This window comes from Phyllopteryx taeniolatus, chromosome 13 (genome assembly GCF_024500385.1).
Source record: "Phyllopteryx taeniolatus isolate TA_2022b chromosome 13, UOR_Ptae_1.2, whole genome shotgun sequence".
NCBI classification, from domain to species: domain Eukaryota; kingdom Metazoa; phylum Chordata; class Actinopteri; order Syngnathiformes; family Syngnathidae; genus Phyllopteryx; species Phyllopteryx taeniolatus.
This window is the reverse complement of record NC_084514.1, coordinates 25,234,797-25,259,532: the sequence shown is the minus strand read 5'-3', so window position 1 is coordinate 25,259,532 and position 24,736 is coordinate 25,234,797. Positions and strand designations below refer to the sequence as shown.

The 24,736-nt window shown below is 45.2% G+C and overlaps 1 protein-coding gene across 1 annotated transcript in view; it reads right to left on the bottom strand.

The window, feature by feature from the left end:
• Window positions 1-22,046: 22,046 nt before the first annotated feature.
• The window catches only part of gabrr2a (gamma-aminobutyric acid type A receptor subunit rho2a), an 86,985-nt gene continuing 84,295 nt past the window's right edge, over window positions 22,047-24,736 (bottom strand). The window contains exon 9 of the mRNA XM_061794913.1: window positions 22,047-24,400. Coding sequence (XP_061650897.1) covers window positions 24,065-24,400 — 336 coding nt within the window. The 3' untranslated portion in view covers window positions 22,047-24,064. The remainder of the gene's footprint in view (window positions 24,401-24,736) is intronic.

Sequence of the window (24,736 nt, the reverse complement as noted above, 5' to 3'; positions counted from 1 at the left end):
CCGTGCCTGAGTGGGTTTTCTCCGGGCACTCCAATTTCCTCCCACATCCCAAAAAACATGCATGGTAGGTTAATTGAAAACTCTAAATTGCCCGTAAGTGTAAATGTGAGTGCGAATGGTTGTGTGTTTCTATGTGCCCTGTGATTGGCTGGCAACCAGTTCAGGGTGTACCCCGCCTCCTGCCCGATGATAGCTGGGATAGGCTCCAGCACTCCCGCGACCCTTGTGAGGAGAAGCGGCTCAGAAAATGGATGGATGGCGAGGTAGACGCACCATAGGTCTGAAAGACAATGTCAGGAGAGGGGTGAAGACCTCCAGGTTACATTCCAACACCCAATGGGCAGATGCGGGAACTAGTTGTGGACTTTTGTTGATAGGGTAAAATCAATGGAAGGGAACTCCATTTCACTACCGTGTGGGTGCCCGCAATATGATACTGTTCTTTGTAAACAAGGGGCAGAGTGGAAAGATAATCATGGGAAAAAACTTGATCTGCTGAGGTTAACTTTAGACGATAATTTCTTGTTGTTTAATAATTCTAGGAGGTTTGAGGTCAAAGGTGACTGTGCATTATTCATACAGCGTGTCCAAACCACAGACTGGGGACCATACATAGGTTCTTGTATCAGACCGTTATCGAATAGTCGAGGTGACCTTACTAAACGGGTAAAGCCAACCTATAATACCCAGTTAGTTGACCTGGTAGAAGACAAAGGACGTGATCCTTAGGTGGGTTGGCGTTGCGATCCCGGGAGACGAAGTACAATTGCCAGTATTAAAGGGGGGTGAACCTAATGGTGACGTGGTATCAATGAACTCCATGGTAATAGATGCATATCTAATGAGAACTTTTGTGGATGGTTTTTAAATGGAAGTAAGGTCATTTTCTTGGCGCAGATTCCTTCATGCCATGGTGTTTCAAAACAAAATAATATTCAGCGGTGGTACGCACAGGAGTCATGTCCGCAGTGGTTTGGAGGTATAAAGCGATGCAAGGGGGGTATTAGCACTTACGGATCAACCGACTCCCCAACTGTGTCTGCCCCAGGTGTGTGGAACTAACTGCCCTCCATATGTTGTACTGTTAGATATCCATTTGAAAATGTGTTGGATTATGTTTAATTTTGTTGCAAAATACTGGCAGGTGTTTTTATTTTCCCAGGAGGGTCCTGGAGCTGTGGGGGGTCCCGCTTGTATAAATCTGGATTCTGGGACTTATTCATGGACTGTGATGGTGGATAGCGGGCCCTGAGCAGAAGGGTTCTGAATTTCTTCATCAATGACACGAGCTGTAGACCATATGGAGGGAGACCACCTTCATGATTTTTATTTTCATTTGTGTGTATTTTGATGTTTGCTTCCACAGTTCTTTTTTTGTGGTTTACTCTGTTTTTGTTCATTTATTTCGATGTTTGTATTATTCTGTTGTGTATGTTTTTCCATCCGAGTCAGGGTCCCCTTGGGTGATAAGATAAGGGGCTCTGAAGGGGGCTTGATATGGCTCTCTCTCTCTTTTCCTCGTCTCTTAAAGAGAAAGGTTTTTCGACTGAGAGCCACGAATCCTTGTCGCTTCCACGAGGCTGCACGTACAAATGCATAAATTTAGGATTGGGGAGCGGTGTCGTTATTGTTCACGGGAAGGAAATTTGGTTTATTTGCTGTTTGGTACTCACGTGTGGCCTCAGGAGGCGACAAGGGGACGCAGGGAGTGATTCGGCCTTATTAGAATAATTGTTTTTCCTAGTCAATGGTTAACCTTAAGTAGATGCCTTGGCGCATGATAGACTTTCTTGACCAAGTAGATTCTTCCAAATTGTAGATAATAGGTTACCTTTTTGGGCTAACGCTGGTTTGTTGTTTCTTGCCAGGTGTCAGTTGCTAACTCTAGGTCTTGTAATGAGTTTGGGGATCTCATTAAAGGGGAGTTATGTAGTATATTTTAATAGTAACACAATCAGAGTTCCTTTGCAAGGGACAAATGGTTGGAGACCTGTATTCACACAAACTATCTTTTCTTTGTAATTCTACATAAAAGGACGTCCTTTAACCAGTTATATGTTTATTGGGGTTTCCTGCTCCTCCCTGACAGAAGGTTTACAACAGGCGTCCCGGTCTTCAAAGAGGACTGTTTTACTAAGAGATGCCAGCAGGCGGGTAGGGTTAATGCACGCCCCCAAAGCGCAACACAATCAGAGTTCCTTTGCAAGCGCAACACAATCAGAGTTCTTTTGCAAGGGACAAATGGTTGGAGACCTGTATTCACACAAACTATCTTTTCTTTGTAATTCTACATCAAAGGACGTCCTTTAACCAGTTATATGTTTATTGGGGTTTCCTCCTCCTCCCTGACAGAAACCTGTCTGGGGTTTACAACAGGCGTCCCGGTCTTCAAAGAGGACTGTTTTACTAAGAGCAGGCGGGTAGGGTTAATGCACGCCCCCAAAGCGCAACATGGAGACCAGTTTAACACTCCAAATATGGTCATGAGGAGCACCATCCTTCCGGGTGCACCCAGGGAGGCGCTAATGCCACGCCCAGGGAAGGAAACCTTGATAAACTTAGATCCAGGGGTTTGTAAGCAGCTTTTATGACACTAAGGCTTGTTCAATAAATAAAATTAGCCCAAACGCCAAGTGTCTCGAAGTCTTCATTCATTCCATGCCCGACGGACGTCGGAGTTCTCCCGGGTGACCTCCGACTCGGAACCACAGGTGAAAAAATCCACCTCACAATCTACCATTTGAATAAATGGTTTATCATAATTTGGAAGGGCCAGCGCCGTACTGGACACCAAATGTTGTTTAATGTCACAGAAGGCCTTTTCTGCCTCTGTATTCCATTGAACAGGTGATGTCATTTTAAGGTTGTCTTCATACATTAATTTTGACAATGGTGCAACAATTTCTGCATAGTTTGGAATCCATGCTCTACAATAATTTGTCAGACCTAAAAATGACATCATCTGTCTGTGGTTTAGGGGCTTTTAAGACAATAGCTTTCCTGTCTTCTAATATAGTCCTTCCTCCTACACTTAAATTATGGCCTAGATATTTGACTTGCCTTTTACAGAATTGTAATTTATTTTTGCTAACTAATTTTTGCTAACTTTATGTCCCTTTCTTTCATTTCTTTCCCATTTACTAACAAGGTTATTTCTGGTTTTTCAGTGTCCAAACTCAGAATATCCTGTAAATTGAAATCCACTTCTTCATTCTCTTTAATGATCACACAAGAGGATTTGTTAAGTTGGGAAGCAGGCTGGCCTAGTCATGCGATAGTTTGTCAGTATTCTCTTTTATTTCTTTTAGGGCGTGCAATATGGGCTTTCTCTCCACAGCACCAACAGCCTGTGTTTTCATAACTGCCTCGGCCTCTGCCATAACTTCCTTTTCCACGGCCTCTGCTGTGTCCTCCAAAATTTGCTCTCCCTCTGCCTTGGTAGTATATTTCTGTTTCTTCGTTGAGGAAGACATCTATCTTCCTCTTTTTGAGTCCTAACACTCTCTCTGCGTGGAGGGCATGATAAACATATTCATCCAGAGGGCCAGTTGCTAGGTTTATACAATGTTTATCTACCCATCTTTTAATGTGTTCTTTCGAATTCGCATGTAAAGCATTTTTTAACTGTTGTTGATAAGGGCCCTGATAAGGGCCCGCAGCCCCAGTGCTGATGCAGCGTGTGGATGAGGTGGCCTGCCCCAGCCTCACCTGCTGTGTCCTGCCCGTCAGAAAGCTGTAAATCCATTGGCAGATGGTGGGTGAGACGCTGAGCTGGAGAAGTTTGGATGAAAGGAGTTCAGGGATGATGGTGTTGAACGCTGAGCTGAAGTCCACGAACAGGATCCTCGCGTAGGTCCCTGCACTGTCGAGGTGTTCTAGGATGAAGTGCAGTCCCATGTTGACTGCATCATCCGCAGACCTGTTCGCTCGGTCGGCAAACTGCAGTCATTTCAATGTTCGAAATGACTTGTTGGTACACACACAGAAACTGATATAGGATGTAACAGTGTCCGTATATTCATCCAGGCTGCCAGGGGAATTTTCAAAGACACTCCAGTCTGTGCAGTCTAAACAGCTTTAAAGTTCCATCTTTGCTTCGTTGGTCCACTTTTTCACTGTTTTCACTGTAGGCTTCGCGCATTTAAGTTCTTGCCTGTACGTCGGTATTAAGCGAATTAAGCAGTGATCAGACGAGCCCAGGGCTGCACGAGGTATAGCACGGTATGCGTTTTTTAGCGTAGTATAGCAGTGGTTCATAATTTTATTTTCCCTGGTAGGACAGTCGATGTGCTGCTTGTATTTAGGGAGTTTGTGGTTGAGTTTAGCTTTGTTAAAGTCCCCGAGAATAATGAGGGGTGAGTCCGGGTGTATTTTTTTCAATTTCGTTGACTTGTTCGGCGAGCGTTAGCAGTGCGCCGTTCGTGTTAGCTTGAGGCAGAATATAGGCGCCAGCCAGAATGAATGATGCGAACACACGCGGCTAGTAGAATAGCTTACAGTTCAAAAACAGTGACTCCAAATGCGGGCTGCAGTGTGTGCTGAGCTCCGAGACGTCCGTACACCATTTTTCGTTGATATAGAAGCATATCCAGAGAGAGAGACAGAGAGAGAGAGAGAGAGAGAGAGAGAGGACAAAGTTGCAATTTTTGACTGAAGCTAGTAATTTCCCCTGGTCTCTGGGAGTGTTGTCTCTCGGGGCGCGTCTCAGGAAGCACGGAGGCAGATTTGGTTGAAGAAGGAAAACATTTTGAAAATATAAAGCAAAACAAAAGAGGCGGAAGACGAAAAATGGTTGTTCGTCACACCTCCTTGGGAGAATATGACCGTCTCTTTTCCTGCCTTTTTTTGTGGCTCGCTGGCAATTTCAGAATGATCACGCTTGGGTGGAAGCGTAACTGGTACAAAAGAACAGGAATCCCCTGCTCTATCCATTGTCATCCCATGCTTATTTCCACCCTCACATCACAAGTCAGTCTCCTTTGCCAATGTTAGTCTGTCCTTTGTTTTGCTTTACCCTGCATTGTTCCCCTGTAGATTCCCCTGTTAGATCTCATTAAATTTTCTGTAAAAATCCACTACCTATCAGTTGTGTGTGTGTGCTTGGGTTCGACAAAAGACCTCTGGTTATTGAGAACTCTTGTCTAATTCCTGTAGCAACCTTCAGATTATGAGACAGAGGTTTTCGTCACTTTTTCCTGAAGTTTTACACATCTAAAAAGTACATGGTGCCATTTTCGAGATAAAATAATTTTATTTTTAAGCTTAAACTTAAAATCATGCTACATCGGAAGTAACACAGGCATCGGTCCCAGCTTATTCTTTTCTCCTAAATTAATTTACGTTTTTATCCAAACCAGCATACGCTACAAGGCCTAGTTTTAGTTTTGTTATCTTTTGGGATTTATGGTGGGGATATGGGAAGGGGCGTTCTTTCTTATGTTCATCTTGGAGTAAAGAGAAAAAAAACTGGTTACTGTACTTTTATATTTTTGAAATTATTTTATCCTTATGACCTCAAGTACGGCGGCACCGTGGCCGACTGGTTAGAGGGTCAGCCTCACAGTTCTGAGGACCGGGGTTCAATCCCCGGCCCCGCCTGTGTGGAGTTTGCATGTTCTCCCCGTGCCTGCGTGGGTTTCCTGTCAATGTGGTGGATGGAGCTGAGGGTAGATAGGGGAGAGAGTTTAACATCCGTACAGCCTTGTGGGTAAAGCTGTCAGTGAGTCTGGTAGTGCAGGAACGGAGGCTCCAATGCCGCTTCCCAGAGGGGAGGATGCTGAAAAGGTTGTCTGCGGGGTGGGTTGCATCGCTCACAATTGTGATCGCTTTGTGGGTGAGAGCGTGCAAAATCCTCTCGGACGCTCCACATCCTGGTCACCAGCTCTTCCAGCTACCGATCAATGCAAACTAGAACGAGCAGACATTCCAACAGCTTCTTCCCTCTTGCCAACAACTTCATAAACAGCTAACCTACAATTCTATTGCAACATGCTGCCAATTTTTTATGTCTTGAGTTTGTTTTCACATTTCTGTCGGGCCAATTATACATTACTCGTGCATTCACTGTCGTGGTCTCGCATATCTGTTGTTGACCAATACTGGCCACTCATGCCAGAATAGCATTTGCACCACTTGCACACTGACTGACTGACTGTTGCACACCTGCAACATTTGCACAATCAACATTGTCCCAGATTATCGTGCTACTAGTCACTTTAAACTTGCATACACTCCTTGAAGTCTCGGCGCCCTTTGCACAATGGTCATTGCACCTTACTATTGTTATATTAGTCATTCAAACTGCTCTAAGTGCTAAAGGATTCTGCATCTTTTTGCACAATTGTAAAAAAAATAAATAAATTAAAATAATACTATTAAAAATTAAATAATTTGGTGCTGTTCACTCTTTCCACGGCAGTACCATCGATGGTCAGTGGCGGGTGTTAGTTGTGACCTTTGCGGAAGTGGACAACAATCTCCTTGGTGTTGCTGGTATTCACCAGAAGGTTGTAGTCTCTGCACCACGTGGTCAGAAGTTTGACCTCCTTCCTGTAGTGAGTCTTATCGCCCTTGGTGTTGAGACACACCAGAATTGTGTCGTTTGCAAACGTCATTATATGATTGGTGCTGTAGGTTGTTGTACAGTTGTGTGTTAGCAGTCTGAAGAGCAGGGGACTCAGCACACAGCCTTGACGTTAGCTTTGAAGTCTCAGTGTGATGCTGCGCGAGGTGTTGTTGCCAACGCGTACTGCTTGTCGCCTTTGACTGAGAAAGTCCAGCAGCTAATTGCAGAGGGAGTTTCTGAGCCCCAGTTTGTCCAGTTTGCAGACGAGTTGCTGTGGTATTACTGAGTTGAATGCTGAACTGAATTCATGAACAGCATTCTCACATATGAGTCATTTTCTTTTGTCTAGGTGGGTGAGGGCAGGGCAGATTGCATCCTCTATTGATCATTTGGCTCGTTTGGGGGAGTATGGATTTGATGTGTGACATGACCAGTCTTTCGAAGCACTTCATGTGCCACAGGATGGTAGTCGTTGAAGCAAGATGGAACAGATTTCTTTGGGCATGGGTATGATGGTGGCGGCTTTGAAAGTTGATGAAACGACAGACGTGTTAAGGGTGTCTGTAAAGACATCCTTTAGTTCATCAGCATAGTCTTTCAGCACACAACCGGGTATGCTGTCGTGACCTGTTGCCTTGCCGTTGTTGATAGCGGAGAGTGCCTTCTTCATGGTGGTGGCAGACAGGCACATACTCTGATCGTGGGCGTGAGTTGTTTTGTGCTTCAAAGCTTGCAAAGAAGCTGTTCAGGTTGTTGACCACAGAGGTGTTACTTTCACAGCTCTGTGGCGCGGGGTTGTATTCCGTGATGGCCTGTATGCCCCGCCATAGGCTTCATGGAACTCTGCTGTCTTTGAGGTGGGAGCTAACTCTTGTGTGTGTAATCCTGCTTTGCTTTCCTGATACCACGGGACATGTTGGCTCTTGCTATCCTCAGGCCCGATTCATCCTTGGTTCTGAAGGCGTTGTTCCTGGCCCTCAGCAGTCTGTGCTTCCACTTAGCCCAAATGATGATGCTTTTTGTGTGGTTCACATCATCTTGGTGATGTAGGAGGTCACAGTGTCTATGTACTTCTCAATGTCTGTATGCTTGTTGGAAGTGGCTGCCTGTTTGAACATTTCCCATTCTGCTGTGTCAAAGCAATCTTGAAGAGTAGCGGAGGACCCCTTTGGCCACACTGTTACCTGCTTCTGAACTGTTTGTATGCTTGCATTAACATAACAGTGACTGGGTTAGAGAGTCAAATGTGGGGGACGGGGATGACTTTGTATCCTTCTTTTTTAGCAGCGTAGACCAGGTCCAAAGTGCTATCCCCCTTTGTTGGAAATCAACATGCTGGTGATGGTTTGGAAGAACAGTCTTGAGATCAGCATGATTAAAATCTCCAGCAAGGATGGGGGCACCATCTAGGTGTGCTGTTTGTTGTTCACTAATGGCGTTGTCCAGTTCATTAAGTGCCGCATTCCTGTCACTGCAGTTGTTGGTCAGAGGGATATAAACAGTGACTAGCAAAATCACAATAAACTCCCTCAGCAGATAAAAAGGATGACACCTTATGATTATAAACTCCGCCAGTGGTGAACAGCGTTTACATAACACCACAGCATCCCGGCACCGTGCATCACGGATGGAAACACTGATCCCGCTGCCGCAAGTCTTTCCTCCGTTTACGAGTGCCCTCTCTGTTCGATAGAATGCTGGCTGCTCTAGTTGTACCGCCGAGTTGGGAATGTTGTCATTTAACCATGTTTCAGTGAAAATAAACACACAGCTGTTACTCACCGTCCGATTTTCTGACCTCAGCAGTCGTATCTGATCCATTTTATTGTCCAGTGAGCGTACATTAGCCAGGAAGATGGATGGTGTGGCTGAGCGTGTTGGACTCGCTGCTAGCCTAGCCCGAATCCCTCTGCATTTGCCCCTCTTCTGCTTCCTTGTACACCGTTTCCGATGTCTCATTTTCGTGGGAGGTGTAGCAGATGAGTCCGGTGTGATCACAGGTTGCCAGAGTACTCTGAGCTCCCCCAGAGTCTCTATTGCATCATCCAAAACGGTGCAAATCTTGCTTTAGCAGATGTCTAGAAGAGCCTGTTGACTGTACTTTTATTCCAACGTAAGCAGACGAGGCGAAAATGAAGATCTGTCGGACAAACACTTATTTAATGGACAAAAATAGTTCGGTTGGGTCATCTACAGTATGACTTGAACCGGTTCACCGACAGTTTTTGAAATGTATGAAATTATTTTTTGCGCTCAAATGTTTTTATTTACATTTAGTTTTTTTATAAGCAGTGAAATTGACAATTATGAAAAATCCATAGTGTATGGTTACACACATACAGTATACACACACACACACACACGCACACACACACACACACACACACACACACGCACGCACGCACACGCACACTCATTTGATACAACCTGTCTTTTGCACTGCCCTAATCTGTAAATAAAAATAGAAAGATGTTTTATTAATTAAAAGCAGACTTAATATCTTGAAATGTGCGCAGGCCATTCCCATCATCGATATCATCAAGCAGATTAATTCCGCGATCTCTCCATTGTGGGAATTGAATGGGTCTGTCCCCATTTCGTAGATTAAAGTTATTAAAAACTGGCGTTTTCAAGTGCCAGTGTTTTAATATGCACAGTTTTTCCACACAATGCCAAGTTGAAATCAGATGAGATATAATTGAACCAAACTGATTTATAATTTTTCATTGGTAAATTGGATGATAGCACCTCTCTGAGAGACCAAGGATGGACTATATTTCTTTTCAATATATGCCATGAAACCTTGGTTGTTGGATTAAACCATGCAGTGAGTGGGCGAAAGGTAAAAGCCCTTGAATGTAATTGAAAATTGGGCACAGACCGCTCTCCGTCCTTCCTATTTGACTGAAGAGAAGTCATTTTTAATTGCGGTTTCTTGCCCTTCCAAAGAAAATATCCTTATGTCATTTTTTCCAACTTCCCTCTGGGGGAACAAAATGGATTATGGAATTTAAAAAAATTAACTCTAGGTAGCACATTCATCTTTATAATGTTATTGGCAGATTAATCCGTCTGTCCAAGTCGGACATAATTCCCTTAAAAATGTCTATAAAGTTATTCTTAACAATAGCATCCACAGAGCATATATTTCTATCCCAAGATAAGTAAAGTGGTATATTACTGGTACTGAATGGTGAAAATTGGCCACAACACCAGTGTTATTTAATGATAGTGGTAACAGAGCTGATTTATGCCAATTAATCTTAAAACCTGATATACCAGAATCAGAATCAGAATCATCTTTATTTGCCAAGTATCTACAAAAAAAATACAATAAATTTGTCTCCGGTAGTTGGAGCCACTCTAGTACGACAACAGATAGTCAATTGACAGAGAACACTTTTGAGACATAAAGACATTGACAAAAAAAAACCCTTTACTGAGCAGTTGCTAGTTGCTAGCAGTTGGTTGCTAGTTATCTGGTAATCTGGTAATGCCGGTACATTTAAAAATTTTTTTTTGGACAATTGTGCAAAAAGATGCAGAGTCCTCTAGCATTTAGAGCAGTTCGAATGACTAATATTGCAATAGTCCGGTGCAATGACCGTTGTGCAAAGGGCGTCGAGACTTCAAGGAGTGTATGCGGTTTAAAGTGACGAGTAGTGTGATAATCTGACAAATAGATAAAAAATAGTAAGTAATTAAGAGATAGAAATTGTTCTATCTATCTCTTAATTACTTACTATTTTTTTAATCAAAAGAGCAACCTTGTCATGAGGACCTAGAGACATCGAACAACGAACAAATTTTGTCTGTCAAGAACATTGCAGGTTTTGTGTACAATACTGTAACGTATATTGGCGTTTGGATAAAACGTAATTTATTTAAGAAATAAATTTGTCGAACTTGAACGCCTGCGTTCATTTCCAGGTTTGTCCGATTTAGGTTTTAACTTTAAAATCAAACAAATTTTGTCTTGTAAAGGGCCCCACGTCACTTTTTATGTGTATAAAATTTAGGAAAAGCGATGACAAACCTTTTATCCGTCTCATAATCAAAAGGTTGGTACATTTTATGAAATACAAGTCCTAGATTTCGGAGGCTTCATAATTAAACTCATAAATCAAGCCTATAGAATGATTGTTTAAACTTTAGTCTTGGCAAATCAACTGCTTATGGCTCAATGCGACACTTCATGCTGTTGGGCTTCAAATCAAGACAAACAGTTCTCAAAGTCTTGCAGCTGCACCTGTAAAGTTGACACACAGACATCAAGGCATAAATTTGGAATATTTCTGCAGGGTTTGTGATATATCACAACAGAAATTTTATCTTTAGTTAACCGAAACCATGCAGTCCACCTTGCAGTAACTCTCACATGCCAGTGGGTGGCGCCCGTGTCCCAGCAAGAAGAAGAAGAATCCCCTTTTATTGTCATGGACATGCATGCATGGACACGAAATTTGTTCTCTGCATTTAAACCATCACATTGAACACATACACATGCTAGTGGAACACACTGGAGCAGGGGGCAGCTGAAGCACCCGGAGAGCATTTCAGGGTATCAGTGTCTTGCTCAAGGACACCACAGCCGTGAGTCCGAGGGATGTTGGCAGATGGTCCAGTCGGGGTCTTGAACCTAGGTCCCCCACGGTAGCAGGCAATGATCTTAAGCATTGGGCCACGGCTGCCCGGTGTGGGCAGCCTATTGGGCGTTTGGCTTGCGCGCATGTTTGAGTATTAAGCAAAGAGTTCATTTCTATATTTGCGTTTCGTTGTCTATCTGTCCCAGCTTGGTCTTCTCGGAGAGAGGATCCCCCAACCTTTTGGTTGCTATCTTCAAGAGTCCTTTGAAGATGAGAATCAAGATTTGACGGGAAGCTGATAATAGGTTAAGGTCCAGCAGGCATACGCCAGGCGTCCTTTTAGTGGCCGTCTCACAGCAGGGCGACTTGGAAGTCGCATCTTATCAAGTTGTGGGGGAGTCACTGTGGCACCTAAATTGCGGGAGCATGTCCGCTACACACTTTAATCCTTGATATAAGCCCCTTTCCGAGGCCCATTTTTTCAAGTACAGACCACAATTAGGACCATTCTAAACGATCAAATGCTTTCATTACATCCAAGGACAACATCCATCCATCCGAGGTCAGGTCGCGGGGGGCAGTAGCTTAAGCAGGGACACCCAGACTTCCCTCTCCCCAGCCACTTCATCCAGCTCTTCCGGGGGGATCCTGAGGCGCTGCAGACATAGTCTCTCCAGCGTGTCCTGGGCCTGGGCCGTCCCCAGGATGTCCTCCCGGTGGGAGGTGCCAGGAACACCTCACCAGGGAGGCGTACAGGAGGTATCTGAATCAGATGCCCCAGCCACCTCATCTGGCTCCTCTCAATTTGGAGGAGCAGTGGCTCTACTATGAGCTCCTCCCGGATGACCGAGCTTCTCACCCTATCTCTAAGGGAAAGCCTGGACACCCTGCGGAGGAAACTGATTTCGGCTGCTTGTATCCGGGATCTTGTTCTTTCGGTCACAACCCACAGCTTGTGACCATAGGTGAGGGGAGGAACATAGATCGATCAGTAAATTGAGAGCTTTGCCTTTCGGCTTAGCTCCTTCCACAACGGACCGATACAAAGTCCGCATCACTGCAGACACTGCACCGATCCGCCTGTTGATCTCCCGTTCCATTCTTCCCTGACTCGTGAATACCCCAAGATATTTGAACTCCTCCACTTGGGGCAGAATTTCACCCCTGACCTGGAGCGCGCACACCAGCGTTTTCCGACTGAGGACCATGGTCTCAGATTTGGAGGTGCTGATTTTCATCCCAGCTGCTTCACACTTGGCTGGGATGAAACTGCAGTGAGAGTTTGTTTATCAGTTTATTTTTGAAAGGGGACAATGCAATTTCATAAAACACATGCAGTACACATGGTTAAAAAAGCCAGAATTAGCCAGAAGGCTAGTTTTCATCTGTAGTCCCCTGGCCATGATGTAAAAGAGCAGTAAAATACATCTACAAGACAATATAATACAGGATACATAATCAAACTATACTATTAAGAGAGAATAAAACCATAATTTTTTTGATCATAACAAAAAAACAACATAACATACTTGTCTTTTAGTGTTGGCAGCTATAGGTGTTAACTAGCCAAATTTTCAGTTTTTTTGTGAAGGCCTTGTATGTTGTAAGCAGTTTAACCTCCTCAGGTACTGAGTTCCACTCACCAGCGCTCCTCACTGACCAGGCTGACTTACTGAAAGTGCTCCTGCGCAGAGGAATGAGACAGTCACCTCTGACAGAGCCTCGAGTGACAGGCTCAGAGCTGTTTCTTTGGCTGATGAACTCAGCCAGAGGAGCTGGGGCCAAATCATGCAGTACTTTATAAATCAAATTTAAATCTGCAAATATGTGAAGACTGTCCCAGTTTAAAAGACTGTATTTTTTTTAAATTGCACAGTGATGATAGTGCCTTGGTTTTTTATCCATCACTTTAATTACTTGTTTGTACAAAACGTCCAATGGTTTTTTTGCATTCTGACCAGCCTGGGACCAACTGGTTATGCAATAGTTAAAGTGACTAAGAATCATCGAATGCAGGTAAATTTTTGCAGCTTCAGTTGACATTTCATTCCGAATTGCACGAACATTTGCGAGGTTTAATTTGATATTTTACACAATTTGTCAATATGGGCTTTAAAGGAAAGCTGTGAATCTATTATTAACTCAAGATATTTGTATTGGCTGACAATTTGCATTTTTTCTCCATTAACAAGTATGTTGGGGTCAGGTGATACTCTATTTGTTTTAGTGAAATACATGCCTACAGCCCCTCCTTGAGCCGTCACCTTGTCGTGGTGGAGGGGTTTGTGTGTCCCAGTGATCCTAGGAGCTAAGTTGTCTGGGGCTTTATGCCCCTGGCAGGGTCACCCATGACAAACAGGTCCTAGGTGAGGGACCAGACAAAGCACGGCTCAAAGACCCCTAATGATGACGACAAACAATGGACTTCGTTTTCCCTTGCCCGGACGTGGGCCACCGGGGCCCCCCACTGGAGCCAGGCCTGGTGGTGGGGCTCGAAGGCGAGCGCCTGGTGGCCGGGCCTGCACCCATGGGGCCCGGCCGGGCACAGCCCGAAAGGGTAACGTGGGTCCCCCTTCCCATGGGCTCACCACCTGTGGGAGGGGCCATAGGGGTCGGGTGCAGTGTGAGCTGGGCGGTGGCCGAAGGCGGGGACCTTGGCGATCCGATCCCCGGCTACAGAAGCTGGCTCTAGGGACGTGGAATGTCACCTCTCTGGCAGGAAAGGAGCCCGAGCTGGTGTGTGAGGTCGAGAAGTTCCGACTCGATATAGTCGGACTCGCCTCCACACACACCTGGGGCTCTGGTACCAGTCCTCTCAAGAGGGGTTGGACTCTCTTCCACTCTGGAGTTGCCCATGGTGAGAGGCGCCGAGCAGGTGTGGGTATACTTATTGCCCCCCGGCTCGGCGCCTGTACGTTGGGGTTCACCCCGGTGGACGAGAGGGTAGCCTCCCTCCGCCTTCGGGTGGGGGGACGGGTCCTGACTGTTGTTTGTGCCTATGCACCAAACAGCAGTTCAGAGTACCCACCCTTTTTGGAGTCCTTGGAGGGGGTGCTGGAGAGCGCTCCCGCTGGGGACTCCATTGTTCTGTTGGGGGACTTCAATGCTCACGTGGGCAATGACAGTGAGACCTGGAAGGGCGCGATTGGGAGGAACGGCCCCCCCGATCAGAACCCAAGCGGTGTTCTGTTATTGGACTTCTGTGCTCGTCACGGATTGTCCATAACGAACACCATGTTCAAGCATAAGGGTGTCCACACGTGCACTTGGCACCAGGACACCCTAGGTCGCAGTTCGATGATCGACTTTGTGGTCGTGTCATCGGACTTGCGGCCGCATGTCTTGGACACTCGGGTGAAGAGAGGGGCGGAGCTGTCAACTGATCACCACCTGGTGGTGAGTTGGCTCCGATGGTGGGGGAAGATGCCGGTCCGACGTATTGTGAGGGTCTGCTGGGAACGTCTGGCAGAATCCCCTGTCAGAAGGAGTTTCAACTCCCACCTCCGACAGAACTTTGCTCATGTTCCGGGGGAGGCGGGGGACATCGAGTCCGAGTGGACCATGTTCCGCGCCTCCATTGCTGAGGCGGCCGACCGGAGCTGTGGCCGTAAGGTGGTCGGTGCCTGTCGTGGCGGCAATCCCCGAACCCGTTGGTGGACACCAACGGTGAGGGATGCCGTCAAGCTGTAGAAGGAGTCCTATCGGGCCTTTTTGGCCTGTGGGACTCCTGAGGCAGCTGATGGGTACCGGCTGGCCAAGCGGAATGCAGCTCTGGTGGTCGCTGAAGCAAAAACCCGGGCATGGGAGGAGTTCGGTGAGGCCATGGAGAAAGACTTCCGGACGGCTTCGAGGAAATTCTGGTCCACCATCCGACTGAAGCAGTGCACCACCAACACTGTGTATAGTGGGGATGGGGCGCTGCTGACCTCGACTCGGGACGTTGTGAGTCGGTGGGGAGAATACTTCGAAGACCTCCTCAATTCCACCGACACGCATTCCCATGGGGAAGCAGAGTGTGGGTTCTCTGAGGCGGGCTCTCCTATCTCTGGGTTTGAGGTCACCGAGGTAGTTAAAAAGCTCCTCGGTGGCAGGGCCCCGGGGGTGGATGAGATTCGCCCGGAGTTCCTAAAGGCTCTGGATGTTGTGGGGCTGTCCTGGTTGACACGCCTCTGCAACATCGCGTGGACATCGGGGACAGTGCCTCTGGATTGGCAGACTGGGGTGGTGGTCCCCCTTTTTAAGAAGGGGGACCGGAGGGTGTGTTCCAACTACAGGGGGATCACACTGCTCAGCCTCCCTGGTAAGGTCTATTCAGGGGTGCTGGAGAGGAGGGTCCGTCGGGAAGTCGAATCTCAGATTCAGGAGGAGCAGTGTGGTTTTCGTCCTGGCCGTGGAACAGTGGACCAGCTCTACACCCTCGGCAGGGTCCTCGAGGGTGCATGGGAGTTCGCCCAACCAGTCTACATGTGTTTTGTGGACTTGGAGAAGGCGTTCGACCGTGTCCCTCGGGGAGTCCTGTGGAGAGTGCTTCGGGAGTATGGGGTACCGAACCCCCTGATATGGGCTGTTCGGTCCCTGTACGACCGGAGTCAGAGTTTGGTCCGCATATCCGGCAGTAAGTCGGACTCGTTCCCGGTGAGGGTTGGACTCCGCCAAGGCTGCCCTTTGTCGCCGATTCTGTTCATAACTTTTATGGACAGAATTTCTAGGCGCAGCCGAGGCGTAGAGGGGGTCCGGTTTGGTGGCCTCAGTATTGCATCTCTGCTTTTTGCAGATGATGTGGTTCTGTTGGCTTCATCAAGCCGTGACCTCCAACTCTCATTGGAGCAGTTCGCAGCTGAGTGTGAAGCGGCTGGGATGAGAATCAGCACCTCCAAATCTGAGACCATGGTCCTCAGTCGGGAAAGGGTGGCATGCCATCTCCAGGTCGGGGATGAGATCCTGCCCCAAGTGGAGGAATTCAAGTATCTTGGGGTCTTGTTCACGAGTGAGGGAAGAATGGAACGGGAGATCGACAGGCGGATCGGTGCAGCGTCTGCAGTGATGCGGACTTTGTATCGGTCCGTTGTGGTAAAGAAAGAGCTAAGCCGAAAGGCGAAGCTCTCAATTTACCGGTCGATCTTCGTTCCTACCCTCACCTATGGTCATGAGCTGTGGGTCGTGACCGAAAGAACAAGATCCCGGATACAAGCGGCCGAAATGAGTTTCCTCCGCAGGGTGTCCGGGCTCTCCCTTAGAGATAGGGTGAGAAGCTCGGTCATCCGGGAGGATCTCAGAGTAGAGCCGCTACTCCTCCGCATTGAGAGGAGCCAGATGAGGTGGCTGGGGCATCTGATTCGGATGCCTCCCGGACGCCTCCCTGGTGAGGTGTTCCGGGCATGTCCCACCGGGAGGAGACCCCGGGGACGACCCAGGACGCGCTGGAGAGACTACATCCTTCGGCTGGCCTGGGAACGCCTCGGGATCCCCCCGGAAGAGCTGGATGAAGTGGCTGGGGAGAGGGTAGTCTGGGCGTCCCTGCTGAAGCTACTGCCCCCGCGACCCGACCCGGATAAGCGGTAGAGAATGGATGGATGGACATGCCTACAGTTTTAGAAACGTTTAGCTGTAGACAGCACTCCTGCAACCAAGTTGTGACACAGGACATTGTATTAGTGAGTTTAGCAGCAACAGTATCTTTGGAGCGACCATGAACAAAGAAAACTGTGTCGTCTGCATACATTACACACTCTGCTTCAGAGCAAACAGTGGGCAAATCGTTGATCTAAAGACTAAATAAAAGGGGGCCTAATATTGATCCCTGAGGGACTCCAGAGGTTAGCCTAAGAGACTCTGATTTGCAGTTGTTAACTGATACAGATTGTCTTCGGTCATGCAGATATGATTCAATCCAGCTCACAGCTTTGCGAGAGAAGTTAAATTTTGAGAGCTTGGTAAGAAGAACAGAGTGATTTACTGTATCGAAAGCTTTCCTGAGGTCCAAGAACACCGGCCCTACAACTCCACCCTTGTCGAGAGAAGATTTTATTTTCTCAATGAAGAGGCATGTTGCCATTTCAGTGGAATGCTTGGATCTGAAACCAAACTGCATGGCGTGGAGAGAGGGGGAGCTGCTGATTAAATAATGGACAATCTGCTCTGACACCCATTTTTCTGCAACTTTGGAAATGGCCGGAAGAATGCTTATAGGTCGGTAGTTATTCAGAGAAGTTGAGTCACCGGATTTAAAGACAGGGGTAACAATAGCAGATTTCCAGGCCCTTGGAAAGTGACCAGATGAAATTGAAAGATTAATGATTGAGGCAATAGGAGTAGCAAGAGTTGAACCTAGATCTTTGAGCATGCTCGTGTCCATTCCAAAAACATCCTTTGCCTTAGATGGTTTGAGTGAATGAATTAAATCGATAACTTTGGTCTCAGTAATATTTGTAATAGTAAAGAACTGCGTTGCAGACAATGCAGGGTATTCCTTCCTTTGTTTTACTGCAAACTAAGAAGAGATTTCTGACACAGATTCAATGAAGTAGTTGTTAAAAGGATTAGCCATCACTTGAGGTTCCGTCAGGATGTTTCCATTTAATTTAATTTGCATTAGTTTTGTTTTGTTATTTTGTGTATCACCCAATAGTTTTTTAATATAATTCCAGGTTATTTTTGAATTTCCCTTCACACTATTCAGAGCAGTAATGAAAAAGTCAGCTTTCGATTTTCTTATTTCTTTCACTACCCTATTTCTCAGTGAAATAAAGTGCTGTCTATTGTATCCTGATTTGACCGACAACTTCAAGGAATGATCGCGTTCTTTCATCAGTTTCAGAATAAATGTGTTTAACCAAGACAGGCCATTCTTCCTAGCTTTTAGTTTAATTATCCGTGTAAATTGTATAATAATTTCTTGTATTTTGTTGGCAAATTTAGAACAATCCTCATCTAAATTTTTACCAGCGAGTAATACATCCCAGTTTACTTCTTGGATAGAATCTTGGAAATTTTGTTGTTCATGTTTTGGTATCCTATTGGATTCAGTGGTGGCCAAGGGTTTGAAGCGCTTTTTATTTAATTTTCTTGTGACCATTATAAGATTGTGATCAGACAATCCTGTGAGCATATTGTATGGCTTCAAGATCCTTTCTGGCCTATTAGTAAAGGCTAGATCAATCTGAGTTCGGGTGGAGTTTGTAATTCTCGTAGGGCCATTAATAACCTGAGTCATATCCATATCATCCATAACCCTTTTCAATTTTTTCCTAACTTTGTTAACTTCCCAATTAACATTTAGGTCACCCATTATTATCACCTCTTTTGCAAGATTGAGTTGTTTCAGTAACATTTCCAGCTTTTCATAGAAAGCGGCATTTGATGAGGGAGGCCTATAAATAACTACAAGAATAAAAGACATTTGCTGTGACAAAGAAACAGTTAGTCCAAGAAATTCTAATCCATTCTCATCTGTAACATGTATTTCATTACAATTAAAAGTGTCCTTGGCATAAATCATAACACCTCCTCCCTTAGAACCCTGTCTGTCGTTTCTAAACATTTTATAACCAGGTACAGATAGTATTGCTGAGGGCGAAGATTCATGGAGCCATGTCTCAGATAGGCAGAGGAAGTCAATATTTGAGTCAGTGAGAAGGTGATTGACCTGATCACTTTTCGTTAAAATGCTTCGTATATTTAAGTGTGCACAAATTAACGGTTTGGAACGCCCTCCATTTCCGGTTCTTTAGTATTGCGGGGTTTGTTTCTTTTATTGGCAATGTTTGCATATAGCTTTACGCTGCCAGCTTCCGCATCAGCCGTCAGTGGTGGTGGTGGAGGCCCAGCCGTCGGTGGTGGTGGTGGTGGAGGCCCAGCGGTCGGTGGTGGTGGAGGCCCAGCCGTCGGTGGTGGTGGTGGAGGCCCAGCCGTCGGTGGTGGTGGTGGTGGAGGCCCAGCCGTCGGTGGTGGTGGTGGAGGCCCAGCCTTCGGTGGTGGTGGTCGAGGCCAAGCCGTCGGTGGTGGTGGTGGAGGCCCAGCCGTCGGTGGTGGTGGTGGAGGCCCAGCCGTCGGTGGTGGTGGTGGAGACCCAGCCGTCGGTGGTGGAGGAGGCCCAGCCGTCGGTGGTGGTGGAGGCCCAGCCGTCGGTGGTGGTGGAGGCCCAGCCGTCAGAGGTGGAGGCCCATTGGCACACATGATAACACAGCAAGACAAGAAGAAACCGCGTCAAAAAGGTTGTTTGGAATCATACGCCCAATATTGAGCCATTTTGACAAGAAAGCAGTTGAACAAGTTGCGACTTTTGCGAGGACCAAGAAAAGCCCAATTGGCTGGCTGACTGTCGACAAGTTCCCAAATACAGAGTGGCGTCCAAACACCAGAAAGTTTACCTTGCCTGTGCGCGGCTGGGCTTAGTCTTCGACGGAGCCGGCAAATTCAATCACATCATTTGCAAAAAGCAGAGAGGCAATAGTGAGGCCACCAAACCGGACCCCTATATGCCTCGGCTGCGCCTAGAAATTCTGTCCATAAAAGTTACGAACAGAATCGGTGACAAAGGGAACCCTTGACGGAGTCCAACCCTCACTGGAAACGAGTCTGACTTACTGCCGGCAATGCGGACCAAACTCTCACACCGGTCGTACAGCGACCGAGCAGCCTGTATCAGGGGGTTCGGTATCCATACTGCCGAAGCACCCCCCATAGGACTCCCCGAGGGACATGGTCGAACGCCTTCTCCAAGTCCACAAAAGACATGTAGACTGGTTGAGCGAACTCCCATGCACCCTCGAGGACGCAAAAATAATGAAGCAATGGCTTCAGAACAACTCCGTGCCTGTTCTCGATTGGCCCAGGCAGAGCCTTAACTTAAACCCAATTGAGCATCTCTGGAGAGACCTGAAAATGGCTGTCCACCAACGTTCACCATCCAACCTGACAGAACTGGAGAGCATCTGCAAGGAGGAATGGCAGATCCCCAAATGCAGGTGTGAAAAACTTGCATCATTGCCAAAAAGACTCATGGCTGTATTAGCTCAAAAGGGTGCTTCTACTAAATACAGAGCAAAGGGTCTAAATACTTATGGCTGTGTGATATTTCAGTTTATCTTTTTTAATAAATTTGCAAATATTTCAACAATTCCGTTTTTTTTCTGTCAATATGGGGTGCTGCGTGTACGTTAATGAGGAAAAAATTGAATTTAAAGGATTTTAGCAAATGGCTGCAATATAACAAAGGGGTTTAGGGGGTCTGAATACTTTCCGTACCCACTGTCTCTGTGTGTGTGTGTGTCTGTCTGTCTGTCTGTCTGTCTATCTATCTATCTATCTATCTATCTATCTATCTATCTATCTATCTATCTATCTATCTTTCCCCCTTCTTCCACATTTCTTGACTCAGGTCTGATGTGTCAACGGTATCAAATTCTGACATGGTAATTGAGTTATTCATGGGTGATTTTGGGTGTTGCATCATTTTATCATTAGAAATATTTGACCTGATGCACGGTGGCGACTGGTTAGAGCGTCAGCCTCACAGTTCTGAGGACCTGGGTTCAATCCCCGGCCCCGCCTGTGTGGAGTTTGCATGTTCTCCCCGTGCCTGTGTGGGTTTTCTCCGGGCACTCCGGTTTCCTCCCACATCCCAAAAACATGCATGAATTGGAGACTCTAAATTGCCCGTAGGCATGAGTGCGAATGGTTGTTTGTTCCTATGTGCCCTGCGATTGGCTGGCAACCAGTTCAGGGTGTACCCCGCCTCCTGCCCGATGACAGCTGGGATAGGCTCCAGCACGCCCGCGACCCTAGTGAGGAGAAGCGGCTCAGAAAATGGATGGATGGATGCATGTACGGTATGTATTTTTTCATTAAACTGGCAAGCTAATTTATTACATTTATCGGTTGAGAGGGATTAGTGAGCTTAATCAACTACAGCAAACAGAATGAGAGTATTGTTGAGATTCTTACTAATGGTTTCAGAAAAGAGGTCTATAGAGGTCAAAGTAAATTTGGAGTTTAGTTTTTCTCCACTAATGCACTGCTTTCCTGCATTTTGATTTCAAGGCCATTACCATCATGGTGCTCCTCCATGGTGTTTTAGGTTAGCTCAAGGCTGTTTTACTTTTAATAGGAGCAACAGCATCCAAGACATAGGAGCTTTCCGATGTGAATTTATCCAGAATTTGATCAACTGTCTGGATTCACAGTTGGTGATACAGCTATGATTTCCATAAACTTAGCGCTGGTGTTCTCATTTATGTAGGTTACCTGAACATTTTGAGAACACACAGATAGGATGAAAAATCACTAAGTCCTAAATGTCAACTGATAAATTGTCAACATCGTTACAGATTGCCAGGTCTAGAGTGTGGCCTTGAGTGTGTGTGTAGGGCTTTTCACTTGAGAGGCCAAAAACAGCAGAGCGTTCTTTGCTATTTTTTCCCCATGTTATTATTAACATGAATGTAAAAGTCTCCTGTTATGACTAAAACGTTGTTGTCAGTGCAGATAAATGACAGCTGTTCTGCAAATGCCTCTATTAATTTTAATTTGCATCTTGCAGGTCTATAAATTATTAAAACAAAAACCTTTAGCTCACCTTTTACAAACAACAGATATTCAAAAAAGCTGAAATCACCCAGTATAACTTTTTTTGTTTACACTGAAATAAACATTTTAAACTGGAGTGAGCAAATCCACCCCCCGCCCCCTTTTTTTTTTTTTTACCCATTCGACACTTGTGCAACTAAAAATTGTTGGTGCTACCTCATTAAGACTGGTGCTATAGCTTCAGAGTAAAATGTCTCAATCATAAGTCATAATGATGTCATTAATTAACAGTAATTTGTTAACCAGTGATCCAATAGACAGACAGAAAGATAGATAGATAGATAGATAGATAGATAGATAGATAGATAGATAGATAGATATTTTATTCATCCTGTGAGGGAAATTAGATCGCCACAGCAGCAATATTCACAATTACAACAACAAAAATAGGATCAACCAACAAAGTGAAAAGAGAAAAAGACAATACAAAGGCAGCATTTGAGGCATTCCATGTCCATGTCCCACAATATGAATGTTAAAGTCTCCTCTGACGACTAAAAAGTGAATAGAGCTACCGTTGCAGAGATAACAAGGGACACTGGTTTGTTGTAAGGTTGAAATGCTACACTCACTTAGCTTTGTAGCTCTACTTTCTTTGTTTCTCATAGAAAATTCCTCCTGAACTCCATCGGGCCCTGACTTATTCTGGGGAAAATCATTGTTGATATCAGCATTGCAGCCTGGACCCAGGACTCACAGTTAGGATTTTTCATGAACAGAGAGCTGGCTTGACGACCTTGGATGGATGGTTGTTTTGTGCGTAGTGGAATAGGAGGTGCTGAACGATGAAGAAGGTTAAGGGTTGAGACTATAGGAGATGGACGGGGTGTGAGTTGAATTCCAATATTGACAAGGTTCTCAGTGAAATTCAGGAGAATCATTCGGACTGGGTGAGCTGGAAAAGGAATGGGGTGGTGAAAATTGGTAAAATACGGAGTCTTGTTTTGGGCTTTGAGGTTGACTCCTCTTGTTGTACCTCCCGGGGTTGGCAGTGATGGGGAAGACTCCATTTGTTTGGGTGAAGTTGAAGCTTGCTTCTGCATCTGCTGTCCATCGGAGTGCTGTCTTGTCTGTTGTTCCGCATTATTTTGTCTCTTGGTTTTGGTTGGTGTCGTTGGGTGACGCACACAGTAAAAAATATTGGAAGTCAGTAATTTCACCCCTTGTTTATTTAGACAGATATCATCTGCCTTGTAAAGGTGCTTGCGTTCCCCAAAAATTGAGTTCATTGATTGAGCAGTACACACATCATTTAGCCATCTCTTTAACATCAATAATCTGCTGGAGTGTTCCTATCCTTGTCGTACTGCTGGCAGAAGTCCACTCAAAAACACAGCATTCAGACATCACACTTTGCTCAGGAAATCAATAAAATCCTGTTTCAGTACCTCTTAATGCTGCTTCAGAACATCCAGAATTCCTGTGTGTATAATAGATTTCACTGTTGAGCGAGCTTCATGATTTTGTCAGAGATATTTGTTACCATGTCATAGGTAAAATACAGTACAAATTAAAAGTTCAACGATTTAGTTTCAATGATCCCATTCCAATTCACGTTTAAGTAGTCCCAAACATGGGACTGCGCCAAAATACTTTTTTATCTAACAGCAACAACAAAAACAGAATCACTCTTTAAAAACAAATTTTAAGGGGGACTGGATGCACCGAACTTACTTACCTAACTAGGTATTGTTATCTGGTTTGGCAGTTTACAAAACCTCATCAAATGGGTAAACCCTAACGAAAAACCTCAGGTTTGGCTAGAATTGGAACAGACAGATTGTAATAACACCCAACTTTCAGACCTCCCATTCATTTCAACCCTCATATGCCTATGAAATAATTGCATCTACTTTGTTAGAACCCTGTAAATGTTCCCAATTCTGGCACAATCCTTACTTAGAGATAAGCAAAATACCTCTTTGTTTCAGCACACGAGAACAATAAGGATATAATAACCATATCACAATACTTATGACATCTCACAACCTGTTGCAAGTACTATATGTGAAATAAGAGTTGCAAATTCCTTTAAAAAAAAAAAACAATCCAGAAAAGAATCTCAACACTTCAGACTACATTATACCCACCAGATTAATAAGACAAAATAATAAGAGTTATTATATAGCACCAATTTAATGTACATCGTTCTGTAACTTTTAGCACAAATGTTTTGTGTTTTGTTCAGAAACTGTCCACGACCTCAAGCACCAGACATATGATCCAAGAGTCATTTCTAATTAGTTGGGAAATTTAATATTTAATGCAGCATGTAATCTGTCTGTGTAACAATTTCTATGACTGTAGACCTAAATCAGGTGTGTGTTCAGCAGTAGACAGACCAATAGATAAGGTTGAAGAAAATGTACGACCCAGGGAAAATCATACGGGAGTATTTGTCAATGGCATGCGTGTTTTGGATGATGTTCAGGGTACGTAGGCTCTTCTTCTTCTTGGTCGTGGTCGACTCACTGCTCACTGACAGATGAACCACCATATGTTCTGGTTTTTCTGAAACGTCATGGATTTCTTCCTGCTCCTCCTCGGGCACCATGGGCTCTTCAGTGTAGCCGGCAAGACTGTTGGTGTCGGCCTCGCTGTAGGTCCCATCTAACATTGCCATGGTTCTTGTTTGGGAAATGCCACATGTGCAGGGCAGTGACTATTAGGAAAGAAACATGCAATAATTTAATGAGAAAATATGTCAATACGTGAGGTTAATAACAATACAAATGCAAACTTACACTGACACTTTTTTTTGTAGAAAATACTTCATTGAAAATCCCTAATATTTTAAAATAATACGTAATACAGAGTAACTCAAAAATTTTGCAATTTGTTATTTGAATTGCAAAAAAATATAGATGAACACAAAAAGCCTTTATACAAAATGCAAAAGTCAAGACGTCAGATATCCTAGCTTTTATCCATCAAAAAAGGTAGCGTGCCATTCCGCGAATCTGAGTTGGACCATGACAAGGACTAGAGGTACAAACAA